This window comes from Staurois parvus, unplaced genomic scaffold (assembly GCF_062004578.1).
Source record: "Staurois parvus isolate SC_StPar_1 unplaced genomic scaffold, SC_StPar_1.0 ptg000090l, whole genome shotgun sequence".
Lineage (NCBI taxonomy): Eukaryota > Metazoa > Chordata > Amphibia > Anura > Ranidae > Staurois > Staurois parvus.
The window spans coordinates 19,158,414-19,182,257 of NW_028317886.1; the positions used below are offsets into that span (position 1 = coordinate 19,158,414).

Sequence of the window (23,844 nt, forward strand, 5' to 3'; positions counted from 1 at the left end):
TACCCTGTGATTTCGAAAGCTAGCAATCTGACTTCCAGAAAGTTTACTCTTGCGCATGTAAGGTATATTTCATATAATGTGAAACAAGGAAATTCCATCTCAAAAGTTACTCAGTTGACCAAATCCTGCCTTTTCTCCAGTCAGGTCTGGATTGACATTTGACCTGGAGTACCCTCAAAGTGCCGTTCCTTTTCAAAGACTGCTTGCCTCACTCCTTAAAGCTGAATTCCAACTTTCTTTTCATTAGAAATAAATGTACCTATCAATCCCAGCATAGATCATATCTCTGTACCATGTTGCTCTGTTGTCTGCATGTTGTCTGCAGATTCCCTGACATTCTGGGTTCAGTTGTTGCTTTGTCATGTGACAAACTGCATATCCTGTTCTTGTCCTGTGACTCTGTTCCTTCCACAGCCACTTCCAGCAGTGCCCAGAGTCTGTACACTCCCCTTTTGTAGTCTTTCAGACTAGGTAAATGATGTAATTTCCCCACAGCTCTGATGATGAGTGGGACTGATTACATCCTATTTAGCATTAAATCCCGTACAGTCACAACTACAGAAATAGTCCAAACCTCCCAAGTCCCCCCTCGTAGATCACAGCATTATTCAGGAAGGAAATCCCTTCTTATAATATAGACAGCCTGCTCTGAAAGATAGCTGTGCTGATGCCGGGCGGGTTTAAATAATTAGCCCTGTTAGTGCGACATGAAAGTTGTGTGACTTCCAGCGCTACTGTCATTCCTACACGAGTTTGATAAATCTGTGTTTTTTCCTCACCTCTGCTTCCTGGTCATCTTTGCATTCCTACTTGCATTTTTTGTGCATTTTTTCAAGCATAAACGTGTATCGCACCTAGAGCAGCTGGGCCATCCTACATACGAAAAATGCCACAAATTAGCTCTAGAATTTGTTTCCGTGATGGAGTGTCGCATGGTTTTTCAGTGCGTGGTCTGGCATGTTTTTAGTGCGTTTTGTGTCATTAACAGTTGGACTACACTTATATCTGCATGATTCCGAATTCATGGCAACCCATACAGAAAATCTATGCTTTTTCTTGTGCGTTGCCCTGTGTTCAGAAACGCACACATGCAAACGAATAGTAACCCAAGCACACGTTGCTGCGTGTTTTTGAAATGCCCAGCATAATACACATTTTCTGTGTGGGGTTGCTTCTTGTTTGGTAATGCGCAGATGCAAACGCAGCCTAAATGATAATGCAAGCGTGACACACATTGCCACATGTTTTCAAAACACACGGCAAAGCATGCTTTTTCTTGCAGGTTGCTGCGCATTCAGAAACGTGTAGATGCAAACAAATGGTAACACAAACACTGCATGTTGCCGCACGTTTTCTAAACACACGGCATACCATTTATTGTCTTGTGTGTTGCTGTGCATTTGGAAATGTGCAGATCCAAACAAATGGTGATGCAAGCGCGATGCGTATTGCTGTGTGTTGTTGAAATGCATGACAATGCATGCTCTTTCTTGTGGATTGCCATGCATTTGGAAATGTGGAAATGCGAACGAGTGGTTGCGCAAACATGACAAATGTGTATTTATGAAATGCATGACAAATCATGTGTTTTCTTTTTCTTTTTTTTTTTTGAGAGCGCAACCTAAATGGTAACACACGTGTGACACACATTGCTGTGCATTTTTGAATCGTACAGCAAAGCATGCTTTTTTTTTTTATTGCGCGTTTGTGCATTTTTGGAAACGCTCAGATGCAAACAATTGGTAACACAAGCGCGATATGCGGTGCTGCGCATTTTCAAAATGCAAAGTGTGCTCTTTTTGTGCAGGTGGTCTTGTGTTTAGAAATGCGCAGATGCGAGTGAGTAGTAGCGCAAACGAAATGCGCATTGGTAAGTGTTTTTAACATGCATAGCAAAGTGTGCATTTTCTTGTGGAATGCCATACATTTGGAAATGCGCAGATGTGAACAAGCGTGGCGCGTGTTGCCGTGTGTTTTTGAAACACAAATTGCGTGTCGTCTGTGCTGGTGGCTTTTCGGAAATGCGTAAATGAGAATGCAGCCTAAAAGGTAATGCAAGAGTTACACATTGCGGCACGTTTTCAAAACACACAGCAAAACGTGCATTTTTTTTTAAATTGCAAGTTGACATGCGTTCGGAAACGCAGATGTAAAGGAATGGTAGTGCCAACACAACCCGCATTGACACACATTTTCGAAACACTGCAAAGCACGCGTTTTCTTGCACAAATGTAAACAAATGGTAACACAAGTACGATGAGGATTGCTGTGCATTTGGAAACGTGCAGATGAGAGCGCAGTCTACATGGTAATGTAAGTTGTGCATTTTCTGTGCGAATCAGCTCTCATTCAGAAATGCACAATTGCAAACCCTGCCCAAATGGCAATGTGAGAGCAACGAGCATTTGGACGTTGCTCTGTGGGTTGCATGCGTGCCCTCGTAGCAAGTTGCTTTCTATGGGGGCACTCGGGAAAGAAAAGGAGGATTGGGGATGCTCTGTTGAAAACCATTACACAGAGCAAGTAAGTATAACATGTCTTGTGTTTATTATTTAAAAATAAATAAATAAAATTGCTTTTTAGAATCGCTTTACTTTTCTGACTAAAGGTCCATTTGCTGCTTGTTCCCTATTCACTACAGAGAGAAATGGACTGTGGGCAGTGATAACACAATGCCATTCCACCCCTTTCACCACCACACATGAAACCCCCATAGTAACTTTTAAACCCACCCACATCAACTCCCACAGCTGGTACAAATGACTCCCATAGTCTGCCCTGAAATCACAGAGTTTCAAAGGATCATGGGAGATGTAGTATCAGAACTGAAAAAGTAAGGTATCAGGAAGTAAGCGAATGTTCAAATTCAGCCAGGAGTAGCACTGACATCACAGGCACCTGCTATATACAACTAAAGGAGGTACGTTACCCACAGACCCATGGTGTGAATGTGATTTATTCAGATAAATAATGTATCTGTTTTGAGGCAGGAAAGCTGGAGTTTTTCTTTAATGATGGCTTTCACACAGGGTGTCACTTATATATTTTTCCCTCTATACATCCCCCTGTGACACTGGGGGATCTCAACCTAGTTCTGTTGGCTCTTCAGAAACTGCTCTTTGGCCTCTTATTCTTCCTAAGGTGGCTTCTTTCTTGCCCATTAACCAAGACATTGTTCTTTCGTCTCTGTCCTGCCCCATGACATCCAAAGAAGATCACCCTCCATTGTCTGATGTTGGCTTTGGTCATCAGGTTTTCAGGCGGCTCTATAAGCTGTGTGGTTCCACCTCTGTTAACGGGTGGTTTTTCATGGACCTGTTGGCTCCTCGTTTGCTATATTTCACTTTTCTGTTTCTGTTGGCGTATATTAAGACAGATCCTTCCCCTCTGTTTGATTGCTGCTGATGTTGCTTTGCTACAAGCCTGAAGCATGATGGGATAGACTTCCTTCACAGCCTTGTTTTCCAATGTCCAGTATTCTGAAGGCAACAGCATAACCCAGTGTACCTTATTTCTTCCCATGTCCATTAATGTACTCATTAAAAAAAAAAAGGTTTTTACACTTACTGTATTTTTTTTTTTATGGAATTGTTTGATTTTCTGTATTAATTTTACTCCATATGTTTATCTTGAAGGATGTCAAGGCTGTTCTAACACACTCTATTCAAAGTGCAATGCACTCCATTGGAGGAGTTCAGGTTCTCTTTCCTCTTTTTGCTCAGCTGGATTACAAGCAGCATGGTTCTGATTATATTGACACTTCAGTCTGGTGAGTAACAGACCTCATTTTTACAAAAACTGAATAACCAGTGTCAGCCATCTCAACTTTGTTTAGATGATTTTTAAAAACCGTGTTTATATACTAAACATGATTCTTTGTATTGTCATCTAGCATTGCAGATACACTATATTGCTAAAAGTATTGGGACACCCCTTCAAATCATTGTATTTAGGTGTTCCAATCACCGCCATGACCACAGGTATATATAATCAAGCACCTAGGCATACAGAGTGTTTCTACAATCATTTGTAAAAGAATGAGTCGCTCTCAGGAGCTCAGTGAATTCAAGCTTAGTACATCCATGGAATTTCCTTGCTACTAAATATTCCACAGTCAGCTGTTAGTGGTATTGTAGCTAATTGGAAGCAACTAATTGGAGCGAGGTCAGCGCATGCTGAAGTGCACAGTGCACAGAAGTCGACAACTGTCTGCAGAGTCAATAGCTAAAGACCTCCAAGCTTTGTGTGGCCTTCAGATTAGCACAACAGTGCGTAGAGAGCTTCATGGAATGGTTTCCATGGCTAAGCACTGCTTCCAAGCTTTACATCACCAAGTGCAATGCAAAGCGTGGGCTGCAGTGGTGTACAGCACTGATGTCACATGGGGTGGGATCACATGCGCGATGTCCCTGGGTGGTCCCGCCCCTTAACTATTTAACCTCTTCACGCTGGCCGCACACAAATGTGCGGCCTCCCGGTGTCTGGGCCTAGACGCCGAGCTGCCGCACATTTGTGTGCAATTAGGAAAAACATATGTGCTGAGAGCGCGCGCCTTGCGCGCTCCCAGCACACGTCCGATACTCACGGAAAGGTCCCGATCTCCTCTTTCGATTGTGCCCTTTCCCGATCATGTGACCACCGTGACGGTGAATCATGGCGGTCACATGACCCTTAAACCCTGCCCCGCCTCCTAGCTCCTGAAACCCTTAAAGGGCCGGGAGGCGCCAGCGCCAAGGGGTTAAGGACTGTCAAACCACCAGAGCAGGCAGACAGCTGGAAGCCATTGTTGGAAGTGGAGCCTGTTTTTTTTTTTTTTCTTTCCTTCAGGTCGGCATCGTGATTGACATTGGATCTACTGCGGGGGGCATTCTTTTCGTTTTTTCTTTTAATAAAGGACTTGTCAAAGATCGTGTCCTGTCCTTTTTTTTTTTTTTTTTTTTTTTTTTTTTTTTTTTTTCTTTTCCACACTACACTGTCCTTTGTGAATCGGCATCGGGACCATGTACCCCATACTCATTCACATAGGGGCGGGATATGGGGTCCCCCTTGTTAAAGGGGGCTGCCAGATTCCCATAAGCCCCCTACCCGCAGACCCCCACAACCACCGGCCAGGGTTGTGGGTAAGAGGCACTTGTCCCCATGGGTTCCCCCCCCTGCCCCATGTTGAGGGCATGTGGCCTGGTATGGTTCAGGAGGGGGGGCTTGGTATGGATGGGAGGGGGGGACCCCATGTCGTTTATTTTTTCAATTGCCTGCAATTCTTTTACATTCAGCTGTCAGTGGGGAACCCTGCTGAAACATTAACACATGGTTGTCACTACTAAAGTACCGCATGACTTGATAAAATAACTCATGCGGTATTATAGTAGTGTTTACTTTTTCCCGATTTTTAAATGCAATTGCTGGCTTTTTTTTTTTCTTTTTTTCTTCACTATAGCTCACAGAATTAGCTGTCACTTTCCCCGAAGCTAAAGGATACTTTGTTTCCCGAGATAAAAGAAACAAACTAAAAGGAAACATTGTTTCTTTTAACTCAGGGAAATAAACTAAAGGAAAAATGTTTTTCTTTTAGCTGGGGGAAAGTGACAGCTGATTCTCTGAGCTATAGTGAAGAAAAAAAAAAAGCTGGTAATTGCATTTAAAAACCGGCACTGACATAGTGACAGCGACTTTTTTTTTTTTTTTTTTACTTTATTCTGACCTCCAGAACGGATTAATTGGTTTTCAATGCATTCCTATGGGAAACAGCGTTTCGGTTTACAAATTTTTCGCTGTACGAAAAGTCCCGCAGAACGAATAGGTATGCGGTATGCCTGTATAGTGTATATTTATTTGAGCTGGGCCATTAAGTTTCTTTTAAGAGTTCTTCACTATCCAGTAATGATTTGTAATTGAAAATCACCCCACAAAGATAGCATGCCGACCCTGGCACCCAGATTGTCAAGCACCAACCAACTGTATTTACATTTATCTAAGTACAGGAGCTTAGTTAACCAAATCTGGAATTCTGCTTGTTTGATAGCTCAAGGGTTTGTAATTTTAAATTGTTCAGCCCTTTGGACGTATGTAGTATGTCCAAAGGGTGAAGAGTTAGGCACAAGCTGATGGCTGCAGCTTGTGCCCATTTTCTTCAGTCACCTTCCGACTGAAAAGTAAAAGTGATGCATGCTTCGTGGTTCCTCGGTCTCTCATGCAGTGCATGAAGCCAGAAACGACTATGGCTTTGTCACATCCGGTTTCTGAGCTGCTATTCCCTGGCTGTATCAGCGAAGAATGATCTGTACTTCATTATTTGATTTGGATGGCAGGGGAGACCTTGGAGTCTAACAGACCCCCAGTGTGTCTCTAAAGAGTACCTGTCACTTGTACAATGCTATCACATCCAGGGTTTAACCCCTTGTGATAGCATATATTTTATATAATAAAATGTATTTAAAAGAAAAAAAAAATGAAAGTAATTTAACGTAGATTTCATTGTTCAGCACACACTGCAAACACATGCACAAGGTGTGTGTGTAAACCACAAATGCACCAGACATGAGGTACCCCTGCAAATGTTAGTGTGAGAGCACTATTTCTAGTACCAGAGCTCACAGCGAACTCTAAGCTGATGAGCTGCAAAGGCTTTTACAGCATTGCCTGTTGAGCTATTTTGGTACTGTAGTTTGTCGGGATAACATGGGTACACACAATTTTAAGACTTGACATGTTTGGTATGTAATTACTCGTTGCTACCCCATCTTTTGTATTTTACATAAAAAAATTAGTTTTATGTGTGTTTGCACTAAAATTCATTTTATATTTTTCCCTGAAAATGTGTTTGATAAACAGTTCCACAAATATTGCACAACCTCAAAGTTGCAACTACTATCTTTTCATTCTACAAGGCCTCTGTTTGTAGAAAATATTTAATATCCTGGGGTTTAAGTAATTCTATAGCCAAAAATACAGATCTTTACATTCACATTGATTAAACAATGTTTCTGATAATGAGAATATTACGGATTCTGCAGGAGATTTGAATATATTGTAACAAATGGTGACTTGGGGAAATTAAACTGTAATTTTTTAACTGAAAGTGTATGTAAAGGTAAGGCTTTTTTTTTTTTTTTTTTTTTGCCATTTGTGCCCCCACAGTGGAGATGCACTCTATTTGTTTTTTTTTTTTCCTGGTGATCATTGTCACTGAGACTTGACCCTGGTTCACACTGAATATGACTTTAAAATCATTCAACTTCACTTAAAGCTGCAAAGTCGCATGTCATTATGACTTGTAAGACATCTGTGCAACTTCATGCACAGATGTCAGTGAAATTTGTACCAGAAATCGGCAAAAGTAGTGCAGGAACTACTTTTCAAATGGTGTGACTCCAATGAACGCTTCCATTGCTGATCATAGGGCGCGACTTGTCATGCGATTTGAACTCTCAAATTGCATGATAAGTTGCATCGGTGTTAATGGGGGCTTAAAGTGAAGGAAATAAACAAATTTTAAGGTTACCAACAAAGTGAGAGATGAGAATAAATCTTCCAGTAGGACAAAACAGGACAGCAAATGAAGGAACATTCCCCCAGTGGAACAGAGACAGCAAAAAAAAAGCCTAATAGGTGTTTCAACAATTTCCTTATCTATGTTAAAAAAACAAAACACTTTTATGTTTAATTTAAATTTGTTAATGGAATTCATTTTCCAGTAGTGGAAAACTGCTGTACAATTTATTGGATTTGTTTTGATGAAATGTCTGAAATGATTTGTTTGTTTTATTGTCTTCTCTGTAGTTCAACACTTTTGTCCTTCATATTGGAGCTGCTGAAAAACTCACTCGCTATGCAAGAACAGATGCTGTCTTCAAAGGGCTTTCTTGTAATAGGATACAGTCTTGAGAAGGTAAACTTTACTGCGTATGAGAATCACTTTGGCATTTCATAGGACAATATTTGTGTATAGAGGCTATATTGTCGTGTTTTTTTTTTTTTTTCATGATAAATGATTATTTTGCTAGTTTGTAAATCGACTCTGGGCAGTTTTCTCTACTTTTTTTTAAATATATTTCTGATATTATTATTATACAGTATATAGCGCTAAAAGGTTTGCTCAGCGCTGTACATTATAGTGGGGGACAGAACCTGAGACAATACAGTAACAAAACAAAACACGAGGGGGTCAAGGGCCCTGCTCTTTCGAGCTTACAGTGGATTTTACCAGCACCCCAAACAAGCATTATTATTTTTAATTGGAGAAAATGGCAAAGGGACGACATTATTATACAGGATTTATATAGCGCCAACAGTTTGTGCAGAGCTTTACAATATAATGGGGCACAGTACAATTACAATACAGAAGGAACAGGAGGGCCCTGCTCATGGAGCTTACAATCTAAAGGGAGGGAAGGTGATAAAAAGGTAATAGCTGCGGGGGATGATCTGATGGAGGTGATTAAAGTACAGTTCTTAGATGGAGGGTGGGGTAGACTTCCCTGAATAAGTTTGTTTTCAAAGATTGCCTCAAGGCATACAGGGTAGGCACTGACCAGACATACTGGGGTAGGGAATTCAAGAGGATGGGAAAGGTTCTGGAGGCGAGCATGGGAGGAGGTGACAAGAGAGCTAGAGAGCAAGATGCCTTGGGAGGAGCAGAGCGGATGATTTGGACAGGATCTGTGGATGAGTTTGGTGATGTAGCTAGTGGCAGTGCTTTGGATGGCTTTGTGCGATGTGGTTAGTATTTTGAATTTTATACATTGGGCTAGTGGAAGCCAGTGAAGGGATTGTGGCTAAGAGGGGCAGCAGTCGCTGATCAGATGGTAAGGCATAGAAGTCTAGCAGCAGCATTTATAATAGACTGAAAGTGGGGATAGCCTGTGTAACGGTAGGCTAGTGAGGAGGGAGTTGCAGTAATCAAGGTGGAATATAACCAAGCCATGGATAAGTTATTTTGTGGTGGTGTTAGGAAGGGGCGAATTCTGGAAATGTTGCAGAGGTTTAGATGTCAGGATTTAGCCAGTGATTGGATATGGGGCCCGAAGGAGAGGTCAGAGTCTTGGATTATGCCTAGTACTCTGGCATGTGGGGAGAGACCAGTGGTTGTGCTGTTAATCTTAATGGTAAAGTCATGAGTGGGGGATCGGGGAGGAGGAAATATTATGAGCTTGGTTTTAGAAAGATTGAGTTTGAGGATGTGGTGTGACGTACATACTGATATGTCACTCAGTAGATCTGTGATACGTGAGGAGATCTAGGTAGTGAGCTGGGGAGTGTAGAGATAGATCTGGGTGTTGTCAGCATAGAGGTGGTATTGGAAGCCATAGGAGGTTATCAATTGGCCCAGGGAGGAGCTGTAGATAGAGAAAAGGAGGGGCCCAAGTACAGAGCCTTGGGGAACCCCAACAGGAAAAGGAGTGGCAGAGTTGGTGTTGTATGTGATGGTGAAAGTTCGCTGAGATGGTTAAGGGGAACCAGGAAAGAGCAGAGTCACGGAGGCCAAGGTAGTGGAGTTTACTGAGGAGGAACGGGTGGTCAACTGTGTCAAAGGCGGCGGAAAGGTCTAGGAGTATGAGTATGGAGTAATGGCGATTAGTTTTAGCAGTTAGTAGGTTTGAATGTTGTGGGCGGAAACCAGACTGTAGGAGATCAGTTGTCGCTGAGGTAGTAACTCATATGGTTGTGAACAAGGCGCTCGTGAGGCAAACTGCAGCAGGGAGATGGGCCTTAACGTATTCGAACAGGTGGGGTAAGCAAGGGTTTTTTTTAAGTGTGGGGGTAACCAGTGCATGTTTGAGCAGGGAAGGAAAGGTGCCAGTGGAGAGGGAGAGGTTGAAGATGTGTGTTAGAGAATTTGATAGAGCAGGAAGGAGCACGCAATAATTGTGAGGGGACAGGGTCCAGGGGGCAGGTGGTGAGGTGAGTCTCGGAAAGGAGTTTGGCAATCTCCTTGGTGGTAACAGTGCTGAAGGAGAAGACTATTAAGTGTGGTGTTGGACCTGATATGTTGGTTGGAGGAGGAAGCTTGACAATGGAGATCTCATCATGATTTATGTTGATCTTGTTCTTGAAATGACTGGCAATCTCCTGGGCAGTAAGTAAGTTGGTGGGTTGAGACAGTGGGGGATGAAGTAAGGAATTAAGGGTAGAAAAAAGTTGGGAGAGGATTGGATGAGAGCGTTTTGATGAGTTTTGTAGTAGGTTTGTTTAGCAGTGTGGGAGCCGCAGTTGTATTTGAGAAGGGTGAATTTGAAGAGAGTGAAGCCTTGCAGGGATTTAGTTTTATGCTTTGTTCGCTCAAGAGCATTACTGCGTCTCTTGAGAATTCTGGTGTCATGTTTTTGACAGGGTTGTAGCAGGTGAGGCCTGGTTCTGCATGTAGAGTGAGGAGCAAGTGTGTCCAGGGAGGATGATAGTAAGTTGTTGTAGGCAGATGTGGCCAGGTCTGTGTAGGACAGGGGTGCAATTTTATCATAAAGGCACTTGGTAGCAGAGTGAAGAATGGATGGTTGAGGTGGCGGCGGTTTCTACGGGTAACTGCTGGTTGGAGGGATGGGAGGTAGGAGACAAGGAGAGTGTGAAGCTGATAAAGTAGTGATCAGCGAGAGGAAAGAGGGTGTTGGAAAAGTTACAGGGAGTGCATAGGTGGGAAAATACTTTATTTTGTCTCACTTTATTTTGACATTGCAATTAAATGCAAAAATTAAAAAAGTGAACTAACTCACAACATCCTCCCCACCCCTCCTGTTCCTGCTGCATGCCCATCTTCCACTGAATTTTCCAGTGTGTATAATGGTCTGGAAGCTTAACACATCACTATGCTGCACCAGAGGCTGAGTAGCAGCATATTATGAGCAATGGCAAGTGCTCATTTGTCAACGCTGACCATGTGACAGCACTGACCAATCAAAATCCTTTTTGAGATGCCTTTCTTCTAGAATAAAATCCTAGTACAAAGCAAAGATTCTCATTGGCCAGTGCTTGCCAATAAATGTCACCATTGCGTGCAATATACTACTTTGCAGCCTCCAGTGCTGTGTTGTGAAGTTTAAATGTACAGACCATCATACTAGCTGGAGAGGGTGACAGAAAGTGGGCATCATATGAAGGAGGAACTGGAAGGTTGGGGAGGGTGTTCTGAGTTAGTTCACCTTTTTAGTTTTATGTGAAAAGGTGAACTGTACCCTAACCAACTGGTATAAGCAGGCTCCTTAACCGCTTTAGGACCTCCCACAGTAGATTTACTGCTGCAGGGTGGCCTCTACGTGATTCTGTATTTCTGGATGGGGGGGCGTGCGCCCGCCCTATCCACGCCGTCCGGTCACGGCCCTGGGTGTCAATCACCGGGTCCCGGGCGGTGATTACTTGCCGGCACCCAGTGATTAGCGGTGATCACCGACAGGGAGGAGGGCTGCATTGTATACCAACAGCCCTCCTCTCTGTCAGTTTGGGCAAATTACTCAGGATGGCTGAGCACAACCAATCGCAATCAGTGTGCTTACAGTGAAGCATACACCCTTCGCCCCCTAGTAAAGCACTCCCATCACACAGTTAACCCTTTGATCGCCCCTCATTGTTAACCCCTTCCTCCCCAGTGCCATTAGTACAGTGTCAGTGTTTTTTTTTTTTTTTTAGCACTGATCACTGTATTGGTGCCACTGGGGATGTCAGGTGACACCAAGTCAGTTCTTCCCAGTGTAAGAATGCCCACCACAGTCCCGATAAGTCGCTGATCGCCGCCATTATTAGTATTTAAAAAAAAAAAAAAAAAAAAAAAGATTTCCTGTATCTATACCGCCATTTGTAAACGCTATAACTTTCATGTAAACCAATTAATACATATTGATATTTTTTTTTAGCAAAGCAATTTATATGCACAACAATTTATCGCCACCAACCCAAATTCAAACCTTGCCAGACCGTTTGCATGGAAACCCATTACGGTTTCCGAAGTTAAATTTTTTTAGGGCTTAACCCTCAACATGGGCATTACTACAAAAAAAAAAAAATTGCGATTCATCATATGCTGTGTTCTCTGCTGCCATGGCCAGGCATAGGTTGTTAGAGTGAATGAATGATATGTGGAATAAACTTCTAATGCTGGCTATAAAATGCCCCCACCCCCCAGAACTACCCCTTTTTGGAAAGTAGACACCCCAAACTATTTGCTGATAGGCATGTTGAGTCAACAGAAGATTTTTAGATTTTTTTTTTACCACAAGTTGTTGGAAAATGACAAAAAAAAAAAATAATTGATATATATAATCACTTAAATGATTTATTGCTCACACATGCCATCATTATATGTGGAATTACTGCCCAAAATACATTCTGCTACTTCTCCTGAGTATGGGAGTACCACACATGAGATTTTTGGCAGTCTAGCCAAGTACAGGACCCCAAAATCCAGTAAGCACCTTCAGGCTTTTAAAGGGCTTTATTTCCTCATTACACTTTCTGACTACCTATCACAGTTTCGGAGGCCCTGAAATGCCAAGATAGCACAAAACCCCCCAAATGACTCCTTTTTGGAAAGTAGACACCCCAAGGAATTTGATAAAAAGCATGGCGAGTATTTTGCAGATCTCGTTTGTTGCCGCAAGTTGTTGGAAAATGGAAGAAAGAAAACAAAAACATTTTTTCTTTTCTTTTATGTTTCAAAACACTGAGAAAAAATGAGGTCTGCAAAATGCTCACCATGCATCTTTTTAAATTCCTTGGGGTGTCTGCTTTCCAAAAAGGGGTCATTTGGGCCGGGGGGGGTTTGGTGCTATCCTGGCATTTCAGGGCCTCCGAAACTGTGATAGGTAGTGAGGAAGTGAAATGAGGAAGTTGCACACCTTCAGGCTTTCAAAGTGGTCATTGGATTTTGGGCTCCTGTATGTGGCTAGGCTCCCAAAAAGTCTCACATGTGGTATCCCCATACTCGTTAGAAGTAGCAGAATGTATTTTGGGGTGTAATTCCACATATACCCCTGGCTTGTGTGAGAAATCTATAATTTTAAAAGACAACTTTGTATAAAAATGTTTGTCATTTTCCAAAAAACTTGTGGGAAAAAAATAAAATCTTTCATGGACTCAATATGCCTTTCAGCAGATAGCTTAGGGTGTCTACTTTCTGCAAAGGGGTCATTGGGGGGTGTTTGTACTGTCCTGGTATTTTAGCACCTCAAGAAATTTGATGGGTTGTTAGAAAGTAAAAGCTGTGTAAATTCCATTATCTATATCATAGTTTGTAGACTTTTTTTATAGCTTTCACACAAAGCAGCCAATATACACTCACTGGGATTTTTTTTTTTTTTTAACAAAAACATGTAGCAGAATACATTTTGGCCTAAATGTATGACAAAATTTGAGGGTTTTTTTGGATATTTTTTATGACAGAAATGAGAAAATATATTTTTTTTTCAAAACTTTTTTTGTTTATAGTGCCAAAAATAAGTGCACAGGTGATCAAATACCACCGAAAGAAAACTCTATTTGTGTGGAAAAAAGGACATAAATTGCGTTTTATGTATTGCATGACCGTGCAATTGTCAGTTAAACTAGTGCAGCGCTGTATAGCAAAAAAAAAAAAATGGCGGAAATTGCAATATCTATACCATAGTTTGTAGACGCTATAACGTTCACGCAAAGCAATCAATATAAACTTATTGGGATTTTTTTTTTACCAATAACATGTAGAAGAATACATTTTAGCCTAAATTTATGAGCTTACTATATATTTTTTATAGCCGAAAGTAAAAAATTTAATTTTTCTTAAATTTTCGGTCTTTTTTTGTTTATAGCGGCAAAAATTAAAAAGCGCACAGGTGATCAAATACCGCTGAAAGAAAGCTCTATTGGGTACAGCATTGCATGACCGTGCAATTATCAGTTGAAATAGTGCAGTGCCGAATAGCAAAAAGAGGCCTGGTCATTATGGGGGGTAAATCCTCAAAATGGCTAGTGGCTAAAAAAAAAAAAAAAAAAAACTTGTCCTGGGAGAAATGTAGAGGATTTAGTTGCTGACTTTTTCTATTGGAAATGCTAGTTGTCTGGCTGTCTGCCTTTTTATTATTGTCAATCATTGACCAGAGATATGTAAATTTGGAACCTCACTGGTTGCACTCATGTTAGAGTTCAGTCTATTTTGCTGAACACAATATTGGCAATGCAGCAAGGCAGCTAGCATTTTTTAAAACAGCAGTGGCAGCTCCACAGAATTCTCTCATGATGGGTGCCTTGTTAATTGGCTGCGACCTCTGACTTATTAAAGTTGCTCTAATTTAGTAACTAGTGTCCCTGAGCTGGTTCATACGGATGTATTCCTTGTGGCCTAACACTTTATGCTTGTTGTATGTCATTTATGAAGTAGAGAAAGGGCCAAGACATCCAGAGATCTTTCTCTTTTACAAACATGTCAGAAATGACTGCCCCTATATTCCTTCCTCAATTTTTTTTTTTCAGAAGTAATTTTCATTCTTTTATATTTTTATACATAAAAGCTCGTAATAAATAACATAAATAATGCTCTGTTAATGCTGTTATATGTAGTTAGGCTGGTCAAAATCTGTCTAACCAGGAATTACAGAATATGAGAGGTTGTTGTACAGAGTCTTCCCAAGATATTTGTAAGTCTGTGGACATCTTAAAAAGAAACCATTAACTTTTTTCATTGGCCTGTAAATGACTTACATTGGCCTAATAATAACGTGCTTGCCATAAATGGGATGATTTTATTTTCTAGAAAATAGTTATAATTTTACGTTTTCTTGGTATAAAATAAAAGGTCTGATGTGCTATTTACTTCTTAGTATGTTATGATTTGCTTAGGGCAGTGTTTCTCAACTCCAGTCCTCATGGACCCCCAACAGGTCATGTTTTCAGGATTTCCCTCAGATGAAACAGCTGTGGTAATTACTAAAGCAGTGAAACTGATCAAATCACCTGTGCAAAATAATGGAAATCCTGAAAACATGACCTGTTGGGGGTCCATGAGGACTGGAGTTGAGAAACACTGGCTTAGGGTAAGATATGTTTTCTTTTTACTTTAATTACTTTTTTCTCATACTTGTGTCTTGTGCAGTCTTCCAAAACACATGTTACCAGAGCAGTACTTGAGCTCAGCCTGGCATTTTCGAAATACCTGAGCACTTTGCACAATGGAGTTCCCTTACTGAAACAGCTCTGTGACCACCTTCTTCTGAACCCAGCGATATGGATTCATACACCAGCAAAGGTTTGCAAGGGTCCTTTTTTTCTTTTCCTGTGATTGTTGTGTTAACAAGTGCAATAGGTAATTAAAAAAAAAATATTGAATCTTCTAATCTAACTAAACATGTGCTAAAGGAATTATGTAGGCTGCTAATGCTCACCTCTCCTTGTGGAAATGCCAAGTACCTGTGTCTCTTCCTTTAATATCTGACTCAGGCCAGCTGTTCAGACCAGGACTTATGATTTTGGGTCAGGGTCTCAGAAACTGGTGAGTAAAGGCTGTTCACTTTGCAAAGTGAATGTGGGTAAAAAGGCTGAACATTTTTTTTTTCTATACACAATCGTGTGTGGGGAAATTAATATAACATACAGTGCTGTGAAAAATTATTTGTCCCTTTCCTAATTTTGTTTTTTTACATATGTCACACTTAAGTGATTCAGATATCTAACAATTTTTAATATTACACAAAGATAACCCGAGTAAATACAAAATGCAGTTTTTAAACTATTTCATTCAGGGGAAAAAAGCTGTCCAAACCTGCCTGTGAAAAGTAGTTGCCATAAGACCTTAAAAACTAAGAAACCACTTAAATTGAAGGGGGTCTTCAGGATCTGGATTCCACAGCTTCAGAGGGTATGCCCATTGTGAGGGATAAAGCCTGCACCCTATATAGGGACCTACAACTTTTGACAAGGTTGGACAGGGTCACCCTATAATGCTGACAGTTACTGTAAAAACCAAGGTAATATTTGGAATGTATTCACTTTACAGTGTAAACCTTTTACACTTTTAAAACTCTGCCACTCAGTCCTTAGTCTCGGGTGGTTGGCCAGACGACATACCACTGGTTGCACATGTCAAAGCCACTTCCACCTAGAGCATTTATAAGGCACTTCTCCCACCCTTTTTGCCACAAGAACTTTCCTGCAGGATAGTCTGCATCCAGGTTTTTGCATACTCCTTCAGTCATGCTTGCCCTATATTCCTACTCCAAGAGTACCCTGTAAGGAGATACCCTCAACTGTAGCTGTGGCAGAAACCACGTGAAAGGGCACCAAAAACTTGGATGAAGAACTTAGACCGCACAACACCGAACATCAGAATGTCAATGCCTCCCTTGCATCAGGACATCAGTCTCTGCATCCAACTTCAGTTCCATTTTAACAATGCAACAAATTCTTGGACCGCTAATGGCTTTAATACAACCATCTCTGTCCAGGGCCACAAAATGCCTTGACCCTTCTCCACCTCCTCCATCTCTACTTGTGTCAGATCCCTATGTGCCTGACCTAGAATAGGCAAACACAGAAGGACCCAGAGGCAGTGTTAGAGGAGGCTGCAGTAGATTTCTCACTCCCAGGCTCCTATACACCTGAAGTTGCAACTTCATGCAACATGTTTGCTAATGTGAATATGTTCACTTGTGCTGTGTGCAAAAGCCTCAGTATTGTCGCACTTGACCTTCTACTCTGTTCCTTTGTGTGAGTGCCCTGGAACTATTAATAGCACAAATTTCCTGAATGGTTCTCATCTCCATTCACATGTACAGAATCTTGTGGTTCAAAGCCTGGACAGCTGAAGCTGCCTGTAAAAGATGCATCACACATATGCTTTATGAAGGATGTCTTTTTGATGAGGCATTTGACACTTCTACAGTTGGGAAGGTTCTGCTTCCACAGTGGAAGTTTCCCAAACCCCCTTCCTCCCTCCCATTCCCCCTTCCTCCCTCCCACCCCCCCTTCTTCCTTCTCATCCTCCCATCCCCCCTTCCTCCCTCCCATCCTCCCATCCCCCCTTTCCTCAGAAGTCTCTACCATTTTAAAAATGAAGATCAATGAATTGCTCTATCCAGGTTTCCACTTCAAATCCTAAATTCAGCCCTTCCTTTTTGCTCAAAACTTGGCCCACAAAGCCTTCTCAGTGAAGGGGGATCCTCACTCCTAAGGGAGGTAATGTCTGTTACATTTTGCCTCTTTTTGGGTCCCATAGATGTGAGTTCATTCTGTGGTTTCAAAGGTAAACAAAATAGAGTTCAGAACTCTACTCCATCACAACTTTGTTCTCTGAAATCAACCACAAAACTGGCCAAGGACAGTCCGATTTTAATCCTCTTGTCCCAGGGATTAGTTATGCCAGTACCCACACAAGACAGGTTCAAAAGTTTCTTTTCACACTTGTTAACAGTACCAAAACCCAACAGGTGTGTTTGTCTTATTGTAGCAATAATCCTCTAATGCAATGTAGCCAGCTACTTGGTGAGATCCATTGAAACAATTTCTTTGTTGGCTACATGGCATGGTACAGCAGTAGCATGCTAATGTGTTGTGGCTGAAGCCTTACTTGTAGCATAGCATAGGGCTATGAGCCAAACTTCCATTGCAATGCATTAGCGTGTTACCGCTGTATCCTGCCTTGTAGCCACCAAAGAATTGTTGCAATGGATGTTAGAGTACCCAGCTTCATTGTATTAGAAAATCATTGCTTCAAAAGGTATCTGGGCCATGATTTTCCAGTTTCCCAAGGGTTTTTCGGTAGAGCGTGTTCTATGTTGTTTTGTGTTTGTCTTATTCTGAATCTAAAATCCTTCAGTTTCCTAAATTTTGCATGGAATCTGCAAGATCAGTTATTTCTTCTTTGAGTCAACGGGAGTACCTGTCATCCATAGACATCCAAGATGCATATCTGCTTTTTCCCATTGATCTTCCTCATCAGTGTTTTCAGTGCTTTACAGTGGCAAACAGTCATTTCCACTTTTTTTCACTGTCCTTTTGGCTTATGCTATGCTCCCAGAGTTCTAACACCTCTTGCCCGTCTCAGAACTCAGGGCATCCAAGTCAGTTTATCTGGACAACCACCTAAAGGACTCCTTTTAATTCCAGCTGTTTGCAAATGTTAAATAGGACAGTGCATATGCTCTGTTTTTGGATGGGGCATCAGTTTACAAAAATCTGCTCTCCAGCCTTCTCTTTGCCTAGAATACTTGAGTATGGTCCTGGACACATCCCAAACAGGGTTTTTTCTTCCAGAGAACAACATTTTCTCTGAGCTTAAGTTCGGAAATCGAGGTCAAAAAGATATCCCACACTGAGATTCTCCATGATTTTTAGGCTTCTTGGTTGCCTCCTTTTTAATGGTGAACCATTTGCTCATTGTTTTCATTTAAGACCTCTCTAGCGCAAGCTCTTGTCAACTTGGAGTAAGCATGCCCCTTCTCTCCATACACATGCTCATATCCAGCCAAGCAAGGAATTCCCTAATTTGTTGGATCTCCAGCCCAGCCTTCACAATAGGGAAGTCTTTCCTTCCTTCTCACTAGAAAGTGATAACTGCCAGCCTTTCAGGCTGAGGAGTGCTCCAGTCCCTCATGGTTCATGAAATCTGGTCATCGGTGAAAGCCAAGCTCCTCATCAGCATCCCAGAGTTCAGAACAATAAGGATTGCTTTGCAACACTGGGCCCCCTTTTTACATAGGTACCCAATCAGGGTGCAGTCAGACAATGCCACTGCAGTGGCCTACATCAACCATCAAGGGTCACCAGGAGTTAAGTAAGCTGGAAGTAAGCAAGTCAGATCATGGATGGAGATTCACTGTCCAGTGCCCTGTGCATTTCACATCCCACAAGGGGACAGAGGGGTGTCGTGACTTTTCTTGCTTTTACCAAGGTAGGCGAGAGATTCAATCATGAAAAATCTGCTATCATTACCTTGAAATCCTTCTATACCTGGTGTGAATGCAGGCACTTCTTCATTCAAAAGATTACTCTGTAGGAAGGCCAGAATGTACGGCACAATCAGGTCTTGACATGAACTTTGTCCTTAAGCACTCTGAAAGGACAGGTTTCGGTCTTGGCAATTCTTTTTCAAAAACCCCTGGCTTTTTATCTAATGTGTATTTTACATCAAGTTCCCCTTGCAGCAACATGTGCTTCCTTGGTATCTCAACTTGGTTTTCTCTGCCTTGCAGAACCCACCCCTTGATCTCTTTTAGGGATATTTCCTTAGATGAGATCCCTTGCATAGTAGCCTTTTTGGTTGGTTTGCAGCTCTCTTGCAAGGAGTGATCCATCATTCTTCACAATGACAAGGTAACCCTATGCCCAAGACTATCCTTTTTACTTCCTAGGCTTCCACCTAAGAGCTAGTCCTACCATTGTTGCTCGGCTCCAAAACACCCAAAGGAAATTGCTCTGCTTTGCCAGGACTTGGTCAAAGCCTTAAGAGTCTACTTCAAAGCAACAGGTTTGGTCAGGGAGATGGATTCCCTATATGTACTGTCCAGAGGACCTTGCAAGGGACATCGTGCTTTGAGGTTTGCCATACCTCGATGAATTGAACGTCTAATTGCTAGAAATTACACTCTCAAGTACAACGCTCCTCTTGCCCTTTTGCGCACTGACTCCGCCAGATCTGTGGGAGTTTTCCTGGGTATTTTGTCACCAGGCCTCTGTAGCTCAACTTTGAAAACACATGAACAGATGACCAGGTAGGCATCGAGTCTTCAGTGGATGCAGCTTCAGAAGTTGGGTCTATTGACCCTTGTTGTTGGACCTGTTGGCATAGTTCTGTTTGCCATTGTTGTTGCCAGGCTTCTCATTCATTGCTTGGGTATGCCCCAGGATCTATGACTACTCAGCCTCTGTCCTTAAATGCAGGATTGAGATAAGAGGACTTTTAACTTGCCTGTAAAAGTTCCTGGTGATGCACCCCATGTTCCTCTCATGACAGGTTTACTTTGGCAAAGTGTTTGAACTAAAGTATCTTTCCTTTTTTCACTCTGAAGGTACAATTGGCCTTGTATACTTACATGTCTACTGACTTCATCAGCACAGTTAATATCTACAATGCAGTGCGGCGAATTGGCACTGTTCTCCTGGTGATGCACACACTAAAGTACTACTACTGGATTGTTAACCCCCAGGACCGAAGTGGGATCATTCCTAAAGGGTTGGGTATGTTGAATGTTTGATTATTCGATGTCCTTTTTAAGTGTTGGTGCCCCAAAAGAAGCTATTTAAATAATTGTAATTTTTTTACTTGCAGCGATGTGACATGAATGCGTGCTAGCTTCATATGTTCAGTGTTGGTTGTTGTGCATTTGTATTTGTCCTCTAAACCTTTGCAGTGACTAGCTTGTTAGGTTTAAGACCATTAGTTTCTCACATGGCAGGGTGAAGTAAAACAGAATTCTGTTTGGAAGCACTATTAATTGTGAAAAATGTGTGAGATGTTAACATTTAATTTTTTTTTTTTTTTTTAATACCTCAAGATGGACTTCGGCCTAACCAGAAGGAGATCCTTTCTCTTCGTGCATTTCTGCTCATTTTCATCAAACAGTTGGTAATGAAGGTAATGTACACAAGCATCACTGTTAGTTTAGGCCTAATGGGTAGAATTGATGTTTAGGTTTTTTTGTAGTGTGTCATTTGTATAGTTATTGTTGTTCACATGTTTAACCACTTGCCCACTGCCCCATAGCAGATGTACTGCCACAGAGCTGCTTCGCTGGGCAAAATCAGGTAAATGTGTGATTTCGCAGTTCTCGGTAGGGGACGCATGCGTTGCCCTACCCGTGCTGCTATTGGCTCCTGAGGATGTCAATCACTGGGTCTTGGCCGGCGATTGTCGGCAAAGCTGAGAGGGTAGAGAACTCTGTGTAAACACAGATCTCTCTCCTGTCAGCATGGACGTTCTGCTTTCTATCTCTCTGCACAGCCCATGGTTGCCAGAAAGAATATCAAATTTAGTTTAGTCTGACCACAGAACAGTTTTCCATTTTCCAGCAGACCATTTTCAATGAGCTTTGGCCCAGAGAAGATGGCAGCATTACTGGATCATGTTCAAATATGGCTTCTTCTGAGCTTTAACCATTTCAATGCTGGGCACTTTTACCCCCTTCCTGCCAATTTTCAGCTTTCAGCACTCTCATATTTTGAATGACAATTGCGCGTTCATACAACGCTGTACCCAAACTAAGTTTTTATAATTTTGTTCACAAAACTAGAAATTTTTGGTGGTGTTTAACCCCTTCACGCTGACGTCACACAAATATTCGGCCTCACAGAACTGGGCTCGTTTCTGTGGGGCCACATATTTGTGTAGCTGTCTTTGTGCTGGGAGCACGCTGCACAGTGCACTCCCAGCACAAAGACCAGGTTGTCACTGAAAGCCCCAGGTTCCGTGACTCCCGATTCCGGGTAACATGATCGCTGTGATAGCCTCTGATTGGCTATCACGGTGTTCAGTCACTGTGAAGCTCACCTGCCTTGGGTTTTTTTTCCTCTCTGAATGGAAGAGAGAGATGCATTGTATCTCTCTCTCTCCTTGCAGAGAGAGAGAGAGAGAGAGAGAGGAAAAAAAAAAGGATGAATATTATAAAATTTTATGAAAATTAAAGAAAAAATACTTGGATCAAGGTTTGATCTAATTCAGTGCCAGGGTTAGTGTTTGGGTCAAGGTCAGGGTCAAAGGTTAGAAATTTTTTTTTTTTAATTGGTTTCAGTGTCAGTGTGTTTTTGGTACAAAAAAAAAATAAAATGCGCACTATTGTTTCTGGGCTGTAGTACAGGTACAAACAACAAATACCCTACACATATATGGTATCGCTGTGATCGCCAAGAGCTGGAAAATTTTCTTTGTTTCTGGTATAAGATAAAAAATAATTGTTCTTCATAAATTTAGGCCAAAATGTATTCTGCTACATTTCCTTGGTGAAAATAACCGAAATCATTATTTATTATTTGGTCTGTAGGAAAGTTGTATAGAGTTCACAAACTATGGTATATATCTGAAAATTGATCAGTCCTGAAGTACTGACAGCCAGTCTAATTTCTGGAGTCCCTAAAATGTCAAGACAGTTCAGATAATCCCCTAAATTACCTCTTTTTGCAAAGTAGACAGTTCAAGGTATTTAGTAAGGGGCATGGCATGTTATTTTGAAGTATTTTTTTTGGACATTTTTTTTTTCTCCCCCAACATGATTGCTTATAGCAAAGAATTTCATGATTGCTTATAGCAAAGAATGTCTTTGCTATAAGGAATCATTTAGCTGAAGTTAAATAAATTCATTCAGGTGGTTTTTTTTTTTTTTTTTTTGGTGATTGGCCACGGCTAATCACATGACACAGGTGGGCTGTGATTGTCTCAGTCTGCACATGTGATCACTTTGACCAATCACTGCTAGTGACACAATTGTATACAATGGATAGCATGAAAGGAAGCCGTCCATTGTTTACAATTATCATGTGTCCTGCTGTGATTGGCCATAGCAGGTCACATGGTATTGGCAATGGGCAGGTACACAAATCTGTCATTGGCTGTGTCCGAGGTACACAGTCGATGACAGATCTCGCCACAGCATGGCCCGTGCAAGGCACAATCCAGGAAGGATGCCATCTGATGCCCACCCGGATCGACGAGAGTCCCGCTCGGCCATCATTCTGCTATTGGCCAGGCGGGAACAGGTTAACTTACATTTTTGGATGGTTTAATGAACTGTGTTCAGACAGTGATGTTTGGAAGTATTCCTGAGACCATGCAGTGATCTCCATTACATAATCATGCCTGTTTTAAATGCATTGTCCTCTGAGGGCCCGAAAATCTCAGGCATCCAATATTGAGTTTTGGTCCTGACCCTTGCGCACAGAGATTTCTCAAGATTCTCCTGAATCTTTTGACCTTCTGTACTGTAGATGATTTAAAGTCTTTGCAATTTGAAGTTCAGGAACAGTAAACTAAAATTAACTTTCTTTTTCTTAGTTTGATGAACCTCCTGACCATCTTTATTTCTGAGACACTGACTCTTTAAGATGCTCTTTTTATACTCAATCATGTTACTGACCTGTTGCCAAGTAACCTAACTAGTTGTATAATGTTTTTCCAGCTTTTCTTTGTTAGTACCACTTTGTTGCCCTGTCATGACTTTTTTAAAACCTGGTGCTGCCATGAATTTCAAAATTACCTTTTTTTTTTTTTCCTTAAAATAGTAAATTTCCTCAGTTTTAAACATTTTGATGTTTTCTATTGTGAATAAAATATGGATTTATACTGACAGATCTGCAGGAGACCTGCAGGGCACCATTGATTTGCTGATCCCTGGTGCAATGGTTTACAGGCTCCTGCAGCAAAAAAATAATAAATACACATTTTTCTTTTACCTGCAAAGAAAATGTGCATTTATTATTTTTTCTAAAAAGGTGAACTCATCCTTTTAAATCACTGCTGAACCAGATGATTTTCAGTCCATCTCTGGGCAGCTTTACCTTGTGAAGCAAGATATACTCACCAAAATCTGTCATCCTGGCCCCTTGCCAGTACCGTTTCTGGATGCATGGAATGGCAAGGGAACTAGCACATGCTCCAACTCTGTGCTGCCTGTGCTGGTTGGTCACCTACAACTTTTCATCAATCTAAAAAATGTTATTGTATTGTAGGATTCCTTGACTGCATTTTTGTGCAGCATAACAAGCACATTTAGCCTGGGTTCACACTTGTGTGGTGCAGCATATTGCATGTGATTTGCACAGGAACTGCACCGAATTTCTGTGCAAATCAGTACTAGGGTTTCTGGTTCAAATCCCAACCATGGCACCACCTGCCTGGAGTTTGTATGTTCTCCCTGTGCATGTGTAGGTTTCCTTTGGGTACTCCGGTTTCCTCCCACACTCCAA

At 41.6% G+C, this 23,844-nt stretch overlaps 1 protein-coding gene across 2 annotated transcripts in view; it reads left to right on the forward strand.

Moving 5' to 3' along the window:
• The window catches only part of LRBA (LPS responsive beige-like anchor protein), a 970,380-nt gene that overhangs the window by 102,088 nt on the left and 844,448 nt on the right, over positions 1–23,844 (forward strand). For both annotated transcript variants that reach the window (XM_089670467.1, XM_089670468.1), the window contains exons 10-14: positions 3,636–3,769; positions 7,780–7,888; positions 15,050–15,202; positions 19,959–20,127; positions 20,445–20,524. In XM_089670467.1, the coding sequence (XP_089526593.1) occupies positions 3,636–3,769; positions 7,780–7,888; positions 15,050–15,202; positions 19,959–20,127; positions 20,445–20,524 (645 nt within the window). The remainder of the gene's footprint in view (positions 1–3,635; positions 3,770–7,779; positions 7,889–15,049; positions 15,203–19,958; positions 20,128–20,444; positions 20,525–23,844) is intronic.